This window comes from Orycteropus afer, unplaced genomic scaffold, assembly GCF_000298275.1.
Source record: "Orycteropus afer afer isolate SDZICR_OR568_19922 unplaced genomic scaffold, OryAfe1.0 scaffold00026, whole genome shotgun sequence".
NCBI lineage: Eukaryota > Metazoa > Chordata > Mammalia > Tubulidentata > Orycteropodidae > Orycteropus > Orycteropus afer.
In genome coordinates this window covers 18,181,873-18,200,455 of record NW_006921613.1, presented here as the reverse complement: position 1 = coordinate 18,200,455, position 18,583 = coordinate 18,181,873, and the positions used below count along the sequence as shown (strand labels likewise).

General features: G+C 46.9%; 1 protein-coding gene across 1 annotated transcript in view; it reads left to right on the top strand.

The window, feature by feature from the left end:
• STARD9 (StAR related lipid transfer domain containing 9) overlaps positions 1-18,583 on the top strand; it is a 177,241-nt gene that overhangs the window by 144,522 nt on the left and 14,136 nt on the right. The window contains exons 23-26 of the mRNA XM_007935325.1: positions 1,216-11,238; positions 11,423-11,620; positions 12,107-12,290; positions 12,674-12,811. Of these exons, the coding sequence (XP_007933516.1) occupies positions 1,216-11,238; positions 11,423-11,620; positions 12,107-12,290; positions 12,674-12,811 (10,543 nt within the window). The remainder of the gene's footprint in view (positions 1-1,215; positions 11,239-11,422; positions 11,621-12,106; positions 12,291-12,673; positions 12,812-18,583) is intronic.

The following is an 18,583-nucleotide window of genomic DNA, read 5'->3' as shown; positions in this document are numbered from 1 at the left end:
GGTAGGGTAACAAGGGAACGTGTTCAGTGCAGATCAGTGAGTAAGCACAAGCCCGCCTTGTTTCAGTACCTATGCTTAAACTGCCCCCTGTATATGAAGTATTTAATAACAAATTATCAATCTTTTCATTATGAAAATCAGTTTAACTAGTGCAAAGCCATATATATATTGAAGCAGGCTCTTAGTGTGCCTTTAACAGGGTACAGTCTTGTTTTTCCTGATCTTGCAAGTGTTCTGCCTTTGACAGTTCCAGCTTTTACAGGTTTTACTGTACAAAGTTGAAAGGATACTATACTCACTGTGTATATTCAGCAGTTACCAGGATTTACCACACTTGCTTTATCTCCCCACTTTCTCTTTTTCTGATGAAATATTTTAAAGCAAATCCTAGATATCATTTCTATCTTACATGCTTAAGTATTCACCTCTAAAATATACGGACTCTCTTATAACCACAGTGTCATTATCACACATCACAAAATTAAGACTACTTTGTTGTTATGTGCCATCGAGTCGGACCCGACTCATAGCGACCCCTCCTTGGGTTTTCGAGGCAGTATCACTACAGAAGTAGATTGCCCCATCTTCCTTCTGAGGAGTGGCTGGTGGGTTTAAACCGCTAGCCTTCTGGTTAGCAGTCAAGTGCCTTAGGCACTATACTACCAGAGCTCCCTACTCAATATAATCTAATACCTAGGCCATATTGAAATTTCTCCAATTTCCTCAAAAATGTCTACTTACAGTTGGTTATTCAAAACAAAATCCAAATAAGATTTATACATTGTAAGCGGGTGTTACGTCTTTTACATTCCTTTCATTCTTGCTGCTGTTGTCTTATGTTTCTTTTTTCATATCATTGATTTGTTGAAGAAATTGGTGGGTCAGTTGTTTTGTGGAATCTACCACTTTATAGATTTGTCTGTTAAATAATTCCTCTGTTCCTCATATTTCCTATTAACTGGAAGTTTTCTTGAAGGAATGATTAGATTCAGTTCAACCTTTTTATGAAATGGAGGAATAGAGTGTACTTGAGGAATAAAGTATACTTGAGGCTTCTCTGAGAATCAAGACTACACAATCTAGTTTCCTTTGTACCTATAGAGCTTTTCTGTGACCCTGAAGACTGTAGGAAACAGTGACACTAGGTGGAACTCTATATCCCCTTTGTCAACAGGACTCTTATTTTCTCTGACTTAGCTTTTATTGTCTCCACAGTGTTCTCCTGAATTGGGATTTCTCCACCACATTACCACCTATGCCTAATCCTACTCATGAAGTATCAGAAAAAACTCCATCAGAAGACCATTTACCTCAGGCTGCTTCTTATCCTCCAAGGACAAGGAGTCTTAACAAAAATGACTTTTGTTCCTCAGGCCAGGGTAAGGTCTGTATAACCAGGGGAGCCTTGGCCATGAAGGGAGCCTCAGCTCCAGGCACCTGCTTCACTATGAGCCCCAAGTCTGCTAGCATCCAGGAAAGGGAGAGAGTGGGTAAGCAGCCCCGTCAGAAGGTGTCCCAGGTCTCAGCATCTCTGAGCCAACCGGCTGATAAGCTAAAGCCAGGGAATGACCCAGAGGCCCTCACCCCTACCTCTCAGAGCAGAATGGCTAAGGGATTAGCAGGATATGGCTACATGCAAGCCAAGAGACAAAAAGAAGGGAACCTTGTGACTCACAAGGCTGCCAAGGGAGCCTGTCGCAGTTCCTCACATTCCCGTGGACCCATGCAGACATCTGGGCATGGAAAGGCATCCAAGACTTTTCGGGCAGAATCCAAACCAATATCTTCAAGCAGGGCATCAAAGAGGCAGCAGAGGGTGCTAGCATCTAGGGTCAGAGATGCTGCCAAGAAGTCCTCTCATTTGCCTCATGGGAGTCCTTTAAAGAGGCAGCACAGTGCAGGGGACCCAGACATTATGGCCCCACTCATGGACTCCAACCCCATCATGGGTTATGCAGGAGAAAACAACAATGATTTATCTGACACAAACAGTGATTACTCTGTGGATTCTCTCTCCTGTGTCTGTGCCAAAGTCCCAGTGGAGCTTCTGAAGCCAGAGGACCCCCAGGAGATGAAGCCAGAGGACCCCCAGGAGGTGAAGCCAGATCTCCCAGAGCTAGAGAACTCTGAAAGTGATGACAGCCAAATATCTGAGGACTCACTGGCTGAGAGGGGATATCAAACTCAAAAAGACAGTCCTGACAGCAGTCATCCCACCAATAGCCCTAACTACCACAGGGCTGGAACGAGAGCCTCTGTGAGGGGTTTCACTGTACTCTCAGACAGTGGACAACTTGCTCAAGCTCACAAGAGCTTTTCCTTGGACAGTCTGATTGATGCTGAGGAAGAATTAGGGGAAGATCAAAAGGAAGAGCTTTTACTTGGTTCACCTGAAGAGATGTCCACAGAGACTTTTTGGCACCTGCAGAACTCCAGTATGTCTGCAGTAGACCAGGAGGCAAGGAGCAATTCATCTTACCTTGATCCTCCAGTCCAGCTACATTGTGGGCAGCCAGAGTCAGCAGTGGAACCATATTACTCTGAAAAAGCCAGCTCTCTCCCAGGCACGCTGTTGTCCAGAGGGAGCCCGCTGATGTCCATGGATTCCTGGTTTACCTGCGACTCAAAGATCAACCCCAGCAACCCTCCAGGAACAGTGGGTTCTTTATGTCCAAGTCCCGATGTCCAGGAATTTCAGCATTGTGGTTGTGAGAAGCCTGAGTACTGGCTAAATATGGAAGAACAGAAGCCCTCAGGGGCAGAAGCAGTCCTGCCATATAGCTTCAAAGTGCTCCACGGTGGTACTGAGCTATTAGACAACACAAGAGATGGGTCCACAACTCCTGCTTCAGATACATCCAAACTGTCACTCTGTGGGACTCACAGAGGAGCTGACAGCACAGACGTCACTGACAAAGACCAGCAGGACACCTCTGAAGCATCAAACAGCTCTAGTGTATCCAATGTGTTGGCTGCCTCTGCTGCCTCCCTCACTCTTCTAGGCAGTGCCTCTGAAAGGGACTGGTCTGCCCTTCAGCAAAAGTACCTCCTTGAACTGTCTCATCCTGTTTTGGAAGCCAGAGGAGAGTTCAGGCCAGCTTTCCCTTGCCTTGAGGAAGACTCTGGTTCCCTGGCCCAAGCTTCTGGCAGAGGAGGAGATTCCCTATTGCCAGTTGGTCCTGGGATATCGAACAATCTAAATTTCAACAACTTTTCCACCCAGATAGCGAAAAGTAGACATCTGAGAGCAGAGAAAGAACAGGGCAGTTTGAGTGTCAAGTTAGAAGGTACTTCAGATTTCTTTAGAAATAGTGAGAAAAAGGTGAATCTTAATGAAACTTCTTCAGCGGACTTAGAATCACTGGCTTCTGAAACTACAAATGCACAAGTTTTTACAGCAGAGAGCAAGATACCAAATCCAGTGATAGAAACACATGAAGTCAAGCAGAAAAACTTGGAAGGGTACTCTCAAGAAAGCAGGAAACCTGGACCAATGATTTCCTCTGATGAATATTTCTTCCGAAAGAACCCTTGTCACAGTAATGGCATCACAGCTACCAAAGAACACCATTGGCCCCAAGGCTGGATGCCTGTCATGAAGAATACTGCAGGCCAGCCAGGGCAACCAAGGTACAACAGCCACCACCTCCTCCAGGAAGGGAAGGCATATTGCCAGGAGAGTTCCACAGACATAGATATTTCCTTTGCCTTTCCATCAGATCCAGAGCTGTACCTACACTCTGCTCCCTGGGATCTGTTTTCATCTTCCTTACAGCCACCTCCTTTAGAAACATTCTATGTGACCAAAAGCAGGGATGCCCTGACAGAAACGGCCCTGGAGATTCCAGCTTGCAGAAAAGTAGGGGTGCTTTCTCCACCCCTCAGAGAAGCCTGGAGCTCCAGTCATGACCACCAAATCCCCTGTGATACTTATTTGAAGAGTAGTGTGCCAGTGCTCTTACAAAATCAAAGTTCCAAGTTTGCCTCATCTCAGCAGGTCACAGCAGAGAGGCCAGTTGATCTGAACCCTAGGGAGATTTTGGGAGAAATAGGGAAATGTCTTGGTAATAGTAAAAAAGAAAGCCATAATTCAGTTTATTTTTCTGTTGCTCAGAACAGACATCTTTTCTCTTCTGTCAGCCCAAAAGTATGTGAATTTGAAAATCAAGTTGGAATTTTAAATAAAAAACACAGTCTTCGAGCACTCAGGATGGGAGACAAGGCCACTACTCAGTCCTGCTGCAGTGTTTCCTCAAACAGTTCTGCTTCTTTAAAGCCTTTCTTTGTTTGTGAATCTGGGGAAGCAGCACAGGGTCAGGATGCAGCCCAGAATGCAGTCCTAAGGCAGAGCCAGGCCTCTGATGTGAAGAGAAAGTTTCCTTCTGGGGCCAGTTCTGATTTCATTTGTAAAACCATTAATTTAGGCCACGAGAAGAATTTGTTAGGAGAAACCACTGCTTCCTTGAAGGCCAGCAGCCCAGTGATTGTTGCCCAGAATGAGAGCCCAACGCACAAGTGGGAAGGGAAGAATGAAACTGGGCTTCTTGGAAAAGGTGTCCATCCTAAAGACAGCTCAGATGAGTTTAAGCTTCCAGGGGCAGACGCTGCATTTGAAAGATGCCAGACAGTTCCATCCTGTCAGGAAAGAAACCTCAGTGTATGCAAAAGACCTGGAAAGTCACAAGAGAGGACAAAGGAAGAACTTTCTGGGAAAAAAAAGAATAAAAGGGTTAATCATGATGATGAAATGGCGAGGCTAATTAGGAGTATAATGCAGCTAGAACATAGCATCTTGGAAATCGAATCCAAGCAGAATAAGCAGCTCCATGCTTCCCACACATTGGAAGTCAGTAAAGAGATTGTATTCCAGGACCAGGAGAAAGCTGACCATGTCCTGAGGCCAGCTATCCCTGGAGACCATTTGTCCTTCAAGGATCAGTCATTTTCTTTAAAACAGCATGACAATGTTGTCTTGAGGGATAGTGAGGTCAGAGAAATGAAGGAGCTTAGCAGTTGCATTGAGAAGGATCCCCAGGTACAGAGTCCCTTCAAGACAAGGCAGTGTATAGAAGAGCTTAGATTGGTGAGAGAGCCCACTCACCCATCTGCATTAGAAAGTTCTGCCAGGGACACTTGGGATTATTTAGGGACATGTGTGCCTCACAGAGAGCCCACCAACACTTCTCTTCACCCAAAGATAACATTGCCATTACAGCCCAGGCAAGAGAGGTCTGAAAATGAGGGTGAGTTGTTAAACACAGCAGCTATGCCCAAAGGGAAGCCTCATGACTTGGGAAGTGTTGAGGAATTGGCGACTCTGCATGGTTTCCAGAAAAACCAAGTTGCTGAACACATAAACAGTTCCAACCAAAAGGAGCTAAAAATTCAAAGCAGAATTGAAGAAATGGCTATCCAAACGGGAGGGAGCCTACAGGAGGAAAATAAAATAATCTCATCAACTCAGAAATTTCCTAGTCCAAGTCTGCTTTGTATGAGCAGATTTTTCAGCCAGGAGACTGTCTGCCCATTGCTGAGCCAGACAGATTCTTCTATAGTTTCTTCTCAGGAAGACCTGACTAAGATCTTGCCCTTGAATTCTTCAAGATTACCAAAGAGCTATTTCTATGCACCTGAATCTATAGGCATCTTTTCAGTTGACTATGTGCTGGATCCCACCATGTTTAAAATTCATGACAGCCCCTTGGTAGCTAGAGTCAGGTATCAGGACCAGAGTGGAGACACCAGAAGTCATAGCCCTCAGGAGCATGTTAGTGGGATCACCTCCGTGGCACACTCTGCTTGGTATGGATCTGCAGTCTCCATGGCCATAGGATCGCATAGTCAGTCTGGTATACCAGAGAGCATTTCCCTTGGGAAAGAGGGAAGACTATCAGCAAGAATCACTTTTCAAGACCAGGGAGGGGGCCTAAGAAGCACCTTGAGTACTAGGGAGGATTTTGCTCCTGAAACAGAGGCAGCTACACAAAAAGAAGTAAAAAGAGCCAGTCCCCTGAACAGGATGTCTAGCCAGCTTAGAAAGAGAGTCAGCAGCCCCTTAGAAGAGGATGACTTCCAAGATAGAGAGGCAAATCAGAAAGCAGAGAATGATGCCAAAGACCTCAGTCTTACCAGTGACACCTTCTCAGCACCTGCTTCCCTGACAGAAGTACCCAGTCCAAAGCCCAGGATGTGGGAGCCCTCTTCATCCTTCTGCCTCGCTCTGTTGGAGGAGGTCAGACAGGCAAAGGCCCAGGGAAAACAGCTTAATGACTTTGTGGCTAGAAGAACAGTCCTTCCTTACCATGAAACTTTATTAGAACCTGAATGTTTTTCAAGGGTCTCTGGGAGGCTTCAGTATAAACAAATGGACCAGTCAGTGTCATACAGAACCAGAAATGAAGGTAAAACACAGGGATTTCATGTGGCACCTCTCTCTGCTGAACCAGAACATCTATTAACTGAGAGGAAAGTCCTTCAGGCCCCACCCCACTTTGTAGAGAACTTCCAACTTCTGCCCAACTCCAAAACTCACAGAGGGACCTGGCTTCCCTCACAGGTTTCCTCCCTTGCTGCCCCTATTCTAGGCAAAAGCCATTGCACTGGAGAGCTGAGACATTTCCTAGGAGTAAGTGGACAGTGTATAAGTCACTGTAGTTCTCCTGAAGTCATAGAGAAAAAGAAAGAAGCAAGCAGAAGAACTTCCTCTCCTGGTCCTTTGGGCTTACACTGTCTTCTTTCTTCATCAGCTGTAGAGGAGGACAGGAGGGTAGAACCAGAGAAAGTGGTGCCTGCCTTATCTTCTCAGGCCCCCTCTGATGACCCTGAAGTGATTCCATATGTACCAAGTCGATTAGCCACTTGTGAGACCACAGATGGCCCACTTCCAGGGGAGAGCTGCTCAGAGCACTGGGAACTTAGCCCTATAGATACCACATATGGAGGTGGTTTAGAGAACTTCTTAGTGACTACACAGGCAGGAAAAACAACCTGTTTTGAAAGTCAGTCTGTGCTCTTTGATGTTCAGAGTTCTGCAAGTAGTCTTTCAGGACCTAAGCAAGACCACATCCAATACCTTGAGTCTTCCAAAGGCTTAGAAGAAAGGAGGGCAAGTTCCAAACAAGGTATCCTCAGACCTGGAGTCTTGAGAAGGGTTGAACTTGAAGATCCTTCACAGCAGTGTGTGAACTGGAAGGGGAATGTTGGGTCTGAGCTGAAAGAAGCCTGGAGGTCTGGCAGCAGGTACCCTGAGCCAAGTTCATTGCCAGATCAAAGACCTAGTCCAGATCCTGGAGATGCTGGAGAGAGGGCCCCATCCAGATGCCCAGAGGAAACTTTAGATCACATTGTCTCAGGGAGCATTGAAGGCAGCAGGACTCTCAGCTCATCTTGGGGACCAGAAGAGAGCAGAGCTCTTTCTTCCTTGCAGCTGTGCAGTTTGCAACATGTTGCTTCTCATACTTGTGCTCCCCATTCCTCCACTTTCCTGTGTTATGGAGGTGATAACCTGGAGAAGAGGACTTTCAAGACTGCCCCAAACACTGTGCACTCACCGTGCATGGTACCTTCCATGGCCTGTGGCATGGATGAGAGAGGAACAGGCCATTCCAGGGAACCTGATGTGCTCTTGTCACATGGCCTCAAGCCCAAGGGCATGAATATGGAGTTAGGGCCAACGGATTGCAGCACTCTGGAGCCCTCAGTGATAGATACTGTCTTTTCTCTGTCTCAAGGATGCAGCTCTTCTTTGGCCCCTGATATGAGGACAGGTTCCCTTGGTCACTCAACTGCTAAGGGAAACTCAAAGTCAGTAGGGGATCCTGAGAGAAATTCTGTTGAATGGAAACCCAGCACAGAGTTTGAGGCTGTCCCTCCTGTAGGCATGTGCTCTGAGCCACTGAGGAAGTTTCAGGACAGCTGTGCAGGTGGTGAGAACTCACGAGTGTCTCAAACCAAGACAAAATTGCCTACAATAAATGGAGGACTGAATGCCCAGAATATACGTGAAGGATCTGTTGAGAATGAGCTGGTGGTGGAACCACAGAATGGATATTTAGAAAATACCTTCAGATGTCTTCTAGAAAAGCTACAACTTTCCAGTGAGTCCGGGGATCACAAGTTTGTAACAGGGTTAAAACACGTCCAAAGTACCCAGGTTGACAGTCCCTGGGAGGAGGAAGAGCAGCAGAGAGACCCTATCCAGGATGAGAATCCCCCATCTTCAGATGAAAATGGCTTGGATGATCAGAATAGAGATGCCAGGACAGAGGAGGAGGCTCTGTCCGAGCCAGAGAGGTTCTCATTAGACTTTGAAGACGCATCCACTGTGCGTTTGGAGCAAAGAGGGCCACAGCCTCCCGCCCAGAAGCCATGCCAGCCCTGCTCTGGTAGGAAACAGTTGTCTTCCCATCATCGGGACTCACCTCCTGTGATTGCAATCTTCTCTGGCCCCAAACACTCCCTAAGGGCTCCTCCCAGACCACAGTTCTCTGTGGTCAGCTCTTCTCGGTCTCTTCAGGAGCTGAACTTGAGTGTGGAGCCTCCTTCCCCCACTGATGAAGATATACAAGGACCTAACAGATTATGGAACTCACATCCCAAGGACTGCTGCTTAGAAGAGTTGGTGTCAAGAACTTCTCTGAAAGCTGAGGATAGCTGTCAGAAAGCCTCATCTAATTTGGATAGTAAGACTGCTGATCACCGGCCCTTGAAACCTGCCACCCTGCCTTACCCAACATCTTCTGCTCTATCGGGCAACCCTACTTCAGACTTTATGGCCAGCTGGACGCCTGGGACTCTGGAGCAGGCCCCAGAGGGGAGGCCAGAGAAAGTGGGTGGTCAGGCCCAGCCAGAAGAGTGTCATTCTGGCTCAGACAAAAGAATGTTGCACTTTGACTCCAGTGACATCAATCCCTATATCCTGCCCTGCCATCCAGAGGGGCCTGGGCGCATTGGCTGGAAGCAATATGTGTTTGGCAGTGCAGTTGATGTCTCCTGCAGACAGACACCCCAGGGCCTAACACCACCAAATGTGGCCCGGTGCTCCAGCATGGACAATGGCCTAGACGACCAGAACTCTCCCTTCCACTCCCACCTCAGCACCTATGCCAATGCTTGGGACCTGTCAAGCACACACAGCAGCACTGAGAATGCTCGGGCTTCAAATGAAACTTCGGAAGTTTGGGGTTCCTTGTTTGCCTTGGGGGACCCCCACACCGTGACAGACCTTGTAGGAGCAGACAAGAAGTCCCAGTTCAAGGACCCCCCTGATGAAGCAGGCCTGAGGAGCAAGCCCCCCTTTGCTGGAGGAAGTGCTGCAGGTCCAGTGGATGAAATTCTGCTGTATCCATCAGCTGCAGACCACACTGTCGGGCAGGTCAGAATGGGCACCTTTGAGCGAGGCACACAGACCCTGGGCTGCACTGACATCTCATCTGCCACACCAGAAGCCAGTACAATGTCAGTCTCTCATCTGGCCTCATGGACCAGTATGCAAAACCTGTCTCTCCACCTCTCACGGCTTCTGCACAGTACTTCGGAGCTGCTGGGAAGTCTCTCCCAGCCAAGTGTGGCTGAAAAGGAACAAAACACCAAGAAGGAGCCCCGAGGTGAGGCCCCACAGGCCCTTAGGATGGACAGCTGTACTCAGACTACTATGGATAAGGGCAGCCAGACTGACCTGTCCTCACCACCTGTGCACTTCCAGGCACCAGAGGCCAACCCTCAGAAAGTCAATGTGATCCTTGAAGTGCTAGGCTCAGATACCTTGTCTCAAAAGAAGGGCAATGTCCCAGTGGCAGTTGAGAAGAGAGAAGCAGAAGAAACAGCATGGAAAACAGCAGGGTCCCCAGATCTTCAGGAAGAAAGCATCCACTGCAGGCCCCAGAGGCCTCTAGTACCTTCATCCCATCTGAGGTTTCTGAAAGACCCCCTTGGACAGAAGCTGCCTTCTGTGAGCTCTCAAGATTCTGTCGATGCATACCTGCCTCCTCACTACCAACCAGAGACATCGTCTTGCCTGGTTGTCAGCAGCCCTAGTCTCAGCATCTCTCACTCCCCAGGGCTCTTTCCCAATGCTGCAGAGTCTGTTGGTGAGCCTAAGATCCAGAAGGAGAAGCAGGGCCTCACAAGTGCCTTGCTGGTAGACAGGGCCTCTTCCCCAATCCTCACACTTAGTGCCAGTGCCCAGGGGTCGAGTCTCCCCCCAGGCTCTTCATCTCCCTCAGCTCAGCCTCTTGAAGGCCATCAAAAGCTTGAGTCTAGCTCAGACCTCCCTCTTGACACCCCAGTATCTCCAATGGATGATGATTCCCAACCCAATGGTGAGTTAGATGACTCCCAAAGACCTGACACTCTGTGTGGAGAAGGCAGAAACGATGGGAGGTCCTTCCTAGAGTTGAGCTCATTAGGCAGTCCACAGCAACGTCCAGAACTCCAAGTTAGTGTTTTAGGACAGCCCCCTCAGCATCTCCAGCCCAGGACCACCCAGGTAGTACCCACCTGGGAACAGAGGAACACACTGCCACCTCCACCAGTGAGGAGGAGCAGCAGCTGGAGGCTGGCCAAGAGCTTAGCTCATGGGGAGATGGCGTCCTCAGAGTGTGACTCACGGAGCAGCAGGGGGCCAACTCCATGGCAAAGCAGGATGGAAAATGGGGCTGAGGGTTCAGCATGTCTAGTGGAGTCACAACCCACTCTGGATGTTTCCTCTCCATGGGGAGACATCAGGCCCCTCAGCCCCTGCCTGGTCTCTGAGTTGACTGATACTACAGGGATCCAGGATTCCATCTTGGGTCCAGTTGGGGCCTGCCAACCTAAAGGCCTGCTGAGCCTCACTTCCCAGTTGTGCATTGCCCCTGAGCCCTCACCCCATAGCCTGAGGGACCTCCCAGTGCATAACAAATTCAGTAACTGGTGTGGGGTTCAGGATGACTCTCCTGGGGGGCTGGCTGTGACCAAAGAATTGGGGATCAGATGTGATCTCTGCTCTGGAGACCAGGGAGAGAGGCCCCCCCATGTTCCTGAGGACCAAAGCCTGGCTCCCGAGTGGCCCCCAAGGGAGCAGATCCCCCTGCAAGTTGGGGCCCAGAACCTCTCTCTCAGCATGGAACTGACAGAAGCGAAGCTGCACCACGGCTTTGGAAAGGCAGATGCCCTGCTGCAGGTGCTGCAGAGTGGGACAGGGGAGGCGCTTGCTGCTGACGAACCAGTGTTCTCCACCTGGGAGGAGCGCTATACCTTGTAAGGCCCCCACCTGGGGTGGGAGGGTAGGGGTGGGCTTAGAGGAAGGATCCTGAGAAAGCTACTGCCCGGCTGTCCCCTCACCCCTTGCCCAGCTCTGGGATCTTCCAGGGATCAGATGGGTCTTAAGATGGGGAAGGGCATTCAGGGCTACCTTTAGTGAATCCATCATATTTTGTCTTAGACAAAAAAAAGCCATCCAGACCCTCCGTAGGGAGCGGGCCGAACGACTTCAGAACTTCTGCCGAACACGAAGTCTCAGCCCCCAGAAACAACTGAGCCTCTTGCCCAACATGGATTTCCCGACCCGGGATCTTGACTTACCCAGCCGACGCCGAGAGTACCTGCAGAAACTGAGGAAGGATGTTGTGGAGACCACCAGGCAAGGGGTCACCCAGAACCCTGCAGGGAGCAGGCTGTGTGTTGGGTGAGGGGACTGGGGAGACGGGTGGGAGATTTTAGCATCCTGGAGAGCAGAAGCTGCGGCGTCCTTTGAAGGGAGGGATTCCAGGAATCTGTGCTATAGCCCTGTGGACAAGCGGGAGGGGAAGTGGACCACTAGTCATCTAGAAAAGAGGCTGCATTAGGGAGCAGAGGTGAGAGGTGGCTGGGCAGAGAGAAGTCACGGGAAAGGGAACCATAGCTCTGACAAGCTATTTAAGAGTGCAGGCCTGGCCCTCAGACTGGCTTGTGCTCCTGTTCAGCATCTTCTCTTGAGGATGTAAAACTGAATTCTACAACTCTGTGGGCAAAGGGAAGCTGGGTCCTTTGAGAAAGTAGTGTTGAGCCAAGCTGAAGTATGCAGGCCAGGGCCGTCTCCTGCCCACCATGTTAGAAGGTCACTCTCTACCCCTGTGATCATCTCCAGGAGCTCTGAGGCTGTCACAAGGTCTGCTCACCCACCCTCTGACATCAAGCTGATGCTGCAAAACTACCAGCGGGCCCGTGAGGAGGCCAAGGTGGAGATTGCTCGGGCCCGGGACCGACTGCGGGAGCAGACTGAACAGGAGAAGCTGAGAATCCGCCAGCAGATCATCTCTCAGCTGCTGAGGGTGGGGAGTGGGCTGTGCCTCTGACTTCAGGGGAGGCGTGCAGCCTGAGGCAGACCTCGGGCTGGGCCAGCATCCACTGTGGCCTCTTCCTGGGGCATAGTGCTCGGAGAAGGGCATGGAACCCCTGCTGCCAGCTCAAAGCTTATTCTCTTCACATGTCATCCTCACCAGTGTCCTTGGGCCAGTGTCTGGGAGGAGGCAGCTTTGGGATCCTGTGAGGGTTATGGGGAAGTATGAGGAGTGATGACTTTGGAGTGTATAGCTGAAGAGGGGAGTGGCTGGGAGCTGTGGAGGTGAGAGGGGTAGCTATGGGGTAGAGGAGGTGTGAGCCACTAGGGTGTGTTAGTCAGAAGCTGGTTAACAATGTGTTCTGCCTTTCCCAGGAAGAGGAACAACTGCACACTCTGGCCAACTCTAGTCCCCTGTGCACAAGCTCCAATGGAAGCCTCTCTTCTGGCATCACTTCTGGCTACAACAGCAACCCAGCCTTGTCGGGCCAACTCCAGTCCCCAGACAGCCTGGTGAGTAGGCCACTGTCCGGGACAAGCCTGGAGGCCAGGCCCACTGAGGTAGGAGTTTAGACAAGAAGTTCTGCTTCCTGGAGTCCACTGCTGACATGAGCCCTTTTCATGTGCTGTGGCCCTTGAACTTTTCTTTAGTTCTGTCTCCTCCCTCCATTTATTTATTCAACAAATGTTTATTTTGTAGGCACCACTTTAGGCACTGGGAATATAGCAGTGAGCAAAACTGTTATTTTTGTTGTTATTTAGGTTGTTATTATTGTTAGTTGCTATCAAATGGATTCCAACTCATGGGAGCCCCATGTGTGCAGAGTACACTGCTCCATAGGGTTTTCTATGCTGTGATCTTTTAGAAGCAGGTCGCCAGACCTGTCTTCTGAGGCGCCTGTGTGTGGGTTTGAGCTGCCAGCGTTTTGGCTGGCAATTGGGCATTTAACCTTTCGTGCCACCCAGGGACCACTCAAGGAGATAAATATTAAACCGTTTATTATAATTTAATTATTGTTGCAATAAGTTCTATGAAGTAGGGGTGCTAGCCAGCACAAAACAAAGATCAACCTAGTCTGGTAGGTCTGTAAAGGTTCTCTGTGAAGCATGTATTTAAAGTGAGACCAGAGGGATAAGAGGTAGCTTTTACCTCAGTCAAAGCTTAGTGGCAGTGTGCAAAAACGGCAAGGAGGCCACATGTTCTGACCTCCTCTAATCCCACAAGAGGAAGACAGGATTACCAGCAGTAACCCAAGGCCTATGCCTGCCGGGCCAGACATGCTGCCTCCCTCCAGCCCTTTCACCAACCGTTCCTCCCAAAGCACCCACCACCTCTCTCCTGGGTTCGCTAATTTGCTGCAGTGGCCACACAGAGCTCATAGATTATGGGGTTTATTAGGGAAGTACCACAGGCTACAATTTGAGTTCAGGAAAAAAAAAAAAACGCTTAGTCTCTCTCCCAGCCCACCGTCCCTCAGCCAACAGTCTCTCACAGTCTCTTTCCCAGCAGTGCTGGTCCCTCGGTGTCTCACTCAGCAATGCATGTCTCTTGTGTCTCTTTCCCAGCAACGCGGGTCTCAGGAGCGTGTGTCTCTTTCAGCAGCACGTCTTCCTCAACCAGCAGTCAGAGAGTTCTGCCTCTAGGAGGCCTCCTTTTGAGCCCGGAAGAGTGGCCAAACTAGCCAGTCATAGCATCAGAACTCTAAGCACATGAGAGAGAGTGGGCACCTCCCAGAACATTGTATTATGCCACGCCCAACAGAAATAACCCAGGTGGATAACATTTACAATCAGGAGCTCCCAGTTGCTCATTCCACCACTGAGTTTACAATGACTTATGGGTAGAAAAGCCATACTAAGTAATTTACTATACTGCACAGTGGGTGTTGGGAGAGATGTAGGGGTGGGAGAACAGCCTTCCAGGGAGAGAGCCCAGCAAGAGAGACCTCAAGGAAGGAAGAATTAGAAGGGTGTGGTGGTAATGTTTGTGTGTCAACTTGGCTGGGCCTGGTTGAGTGGCTGGGAAGCTGGTTGTAGTTATTCCCCATGATGAGACTGGCAATCAACTCCATGGTGGGATCTACCACAAGCAGCTGAGTAGCTGCCTTTGGGATGTGATCTGCTTCCTGTATATAAGACTACGACTTGGGAATGGTCTCTAGCTTATGGCACGCTTGGACCCTACATGTAGGTATATCGTTTTTCAGCAGCCTACCGTGCTCTGCCGACCTGGGGACTTACAATGGACTTGAACTAATGGCCTGCCATGTGGTTTGGTAACATCGGGACTGTGCCATTTTATTTGTCAGCCTTGGGCTTGGCAGTCTCAGTAGCCAGCAGCTGTCTGAGTGAAGAAATGCCTCTAGCTCCAGTGGGCCTGGAGCAGGAGGCAGAGCTGGACCCCAAGGTTGAGGGGCTTTCACCCAGCCCCTAGAGCCTGGCACTTTGAACTTGGACTTAAAGCCTCCAAACTGTAATAGAATAAACAAACTCCTGTTTGTTAAGGCCATCCGATTTGTGGTATATTCTTGTCAGACCAGCACCAGGTAACCAGAACAAAGGGCTAAAAGAAAGCTAGTGTGATTGTAACGTAAAGGGTGATATGGGAACACAGACATGAGACATGACGAGCAAAGGCCAGACAGGTAGACTGTATTGAGAATTCTGCTCCCTTTCTAGTTCATGTGATCCTATTGCTCCCCAAACAGTGATAAAAAGCTGCTGAAAAGCTTTTAAACAGAGGAGTGAAATAATCAGATTGCAAGGGAAAGGGGGCAGGAGGGGATGTGGAGAGCCCCTAGGTGACCACAGGGAGGTCCAGTAAGAGGATGCCTGCTGGGTTTGGGTACGGATAGTGCAGATGAACAGATGTGCATGTAGTGGAGGGAGAACATCTCCATGACGTAGTGATTGGAGGGAGGAGAGGAAGAGTTGAGAGTAACACATGTCCTTGGCTTGAGCAACTCAAGGGGCAGTAATGCCAACAGTGAGATAAGGGACTGGAAGAGGACTGGATTTGTGGCAAAATGGCATGAGTTTAGTTTTGGACGTGGGTTGCAGGTGCCTCTGAGAAATCCAGGTGGCACTCTTAGGTAGGCAGTTGCAAATACAGATCTGGAGCTCAGAAATAAGGTCTGGCTGGGGATATAAAGTTTGGAATTCATTTTGTACATAGAACTTCAGATGGTTAAAAAAGCAGTAGCAAAGGTTGTGATACTTGTTTTATAGTAATTTTGTAATTTCAGTTTGGCTTTCTCATCTTTGAGCTAATTATTAAGAAATATCATTTATTTTTTAAAAAGTAATTTATTATGGTTTAGGTGAAAGTTTACAAGGCAAGTTAGGGTCACCTTTGACAATTTTTGTACAGATCGTTTCACACCATTGGTTGTAACTTTTACAACATATCATCATTCTTTTTACTTCCATTCTGTTGGTTCTGCTTCCATTGATCTAGCTGTACTGCCCCTCCCTGCCTTCTCTTCTTTGCTTTGGGGTAACTGTTTACTGTTTGGTCTAATTCATATAGTTAATTGTTTGAGGGAGCATATTACTTATGAGTGACAAGGAAATATAATTTCTTAACAAAAAAGTTTTTCTAGTAGAAAAAGCTGTGTTCTCTGATTTTATTAATTTTTAGTTTGTCTGCTCTTAACAACAACAATCAGAATTTGATTTCAGAGAAAATAATTTTTTTATAAGTTAGTAAGATTTTTATTGTACTCATGAATCATGGGATTTAATTTTTTTAATCTTCATAATGCACTGTTATCTCCATTTTTAAGTATATATTGTCTCATTTCTGGTACTTTGAAGATTTGTAAAAAAATAATTTTGATGATCACATTTATATCTTTAAATAGTCTTGATTTGGCAGTTTTAATTGTCTTTCCACTTTATCCATAAAACATGTGGAAATCAGTGTGCTTTCACTGTCGGTCACCCTCTCCTTTCTTTGCTGAGAAGGTTGCATTCACAGTGTTGTTCTAGACTAAATGCTCACCTCCGGTCCTTTGCCATTGATTCTTTGTTCTTCTTTATTAAGTCTTCCTTGAGTAATTTCTCTTTTTTAATTGAAGTGAAGATACATACAATGAAACATTTGCTGATTCAATTTTTATATGCGTGATTATAATTCAGCGGCACTGATTGTATTCATCTTACTGGGCAGCCATTACCATTTTCCTTTTCCACGTTACTCTGCCATTAATAGGAACTCACCACCTCTGATGCAGTTAGCCCTCTTCTCCCCCATTCCTTCTTCCCTCCCACTCCTAGCAACCACTAATAAGCTTTGGTTGCTGTATATTTGCCTGTTTCACATAAGTGGAATTATATAGTAGTTCCCCTTCTGTGACAGACTTATTTCACTCAGCGCTATGTTTTCAGGGTACTTTCATGTTGTAGCACCAGAACTCTATTTCTCTTTATGGCTGATTACTATTCCATTTTACCTACAAACCACATTCTGTTTATAATGTGTTGATGGACATTTAGGTTGTTTCCACCTTTGGGCTATTGTGAATAGTGCAGTAATGAATATTTTCTGTTTTTGATGTTTCTGCTTTTAATTATTTTTGGAATATACCTAGGATTGATTGCTGAGTTATATGGTACATTGCTGAGTTATATGGTACATTCTTACACAGAGATGAATTCTTATATATAAGGATACTAATTTAATAATTTATAAATAAATGAAAGTTTGGGTATAAATTTCTTAAATCAGTATCCTTATATATAAGTACTTGCCTCTGTGTAAAAATGTCTGTAGGTTACATTCCTAGAAATGAGAGCACTGGGTCACAGGGTGATGTACATTTTTAATTTTTTTAATGCATTTTATTGAAATATAATTTATGTATAGTGAAATACACAAAACTAAAGTGATATGGGTCAATGCATTTTTTTTTTTGCAGTGTTCCCTTCTTTCCCCTCCCACCCCTGGCAACCAACAAAGAAAGTTTCCCTCCATATATAAACCTTTCCTTGACCTGCCACAACAACGAACTAATACTGTATTTGTCCTTCTGTGATTGACTTATTTCATTCAGCATAATGTCCTCTAAGTTCATCCATATTATGCAGTATTTTGCAGACTCTACATTATTCTTTAGTATTGCATAGCATTCCATTATGTATATGTACCATAGTTTGATCATCCACTCTTCCACTGATGGGCACATAGGTTGTTTCCATCTTTTTGCTGTTGTAAATAGTGCTGTGATGAACACAAGCATGCATGTATCTGTTCCTATCCTAGTTCTCACCTCTCTAGGATATATACCTAGTAATGGGATTGCTGGGTCAAATGGTATCTCCAATTCCAACTTTCTAAGGAATCACCATATTGCTTTCCACAGTGGTTGTGTCACTTCATAGTCACATAAGCACTGTATGAAAGTCCCAATCTCTCCACATCCCCACCAGCATTTGTTATTTTTTGTCTTGTTGAACCTTGCCATCAGTGCTGGGGTGAGATGGTATCTCATTGTTGTTTTGATTTGCATCTCTCTGATGGCCAATGATCATGAGCATTTCTTCATGTATTAGTTAGCCACCTGAATGTCCTCCTTGGTGAAGTATCTATTCATGTCTTCTGCCCATTTTTCAATTGGTTACTTAACTCCTTTGGTGTTGAGGCATTGGAGTTTTCCATCAATCTTAGAGATAAATCCCTTGCCAGATATGTAATTATCAGCAAATATGAATTTGCTGTCATTTTTGTCATGAGTTTTTTCATTGTGTTGATTTCTTTGTTCCATATAATTTTCTATGCTGAACTCGTTTTGTTTATGAATCATGTTATCACTTCTTTCATTGCTATTGTTTTTGTGTTTGCTGAATATTTATGCTGGTCTTTTTTATTTTGATGTGAAGCTTTATCATTTTTCTTTGAGGTTACCCTGTGATTTGTAGTTTTCTTCCCAAGTATAGAACAGTCCATTCTATCTTGTAGTTGTCTTGACTTCCCTACCATCTAGAAGTTCTGTAACGACACAGTTTTTTTTTTAACCTCTTTTTGGTTTGTAGTTTTACTCATTTGTCAATCGATGTCTCTGGTTCCCTGTTTACAATCTTGTAGGTTTATTTACTTTGGATACTTCCGTACTGGGTTGGTTTCTGGGTTATATCATCATGTTGTTAATGGTCAGTTGTTGTTGCTCCTCTGACCAAAGGGCTCCCTTTAGCAGCTCTTGTAAGGTTGGTCTGGTTTTAACAAATTCCCTTAATTTCTGCTTATCTGGAAATGTCCTAATTTCACCATCATATCTGAGGGACACT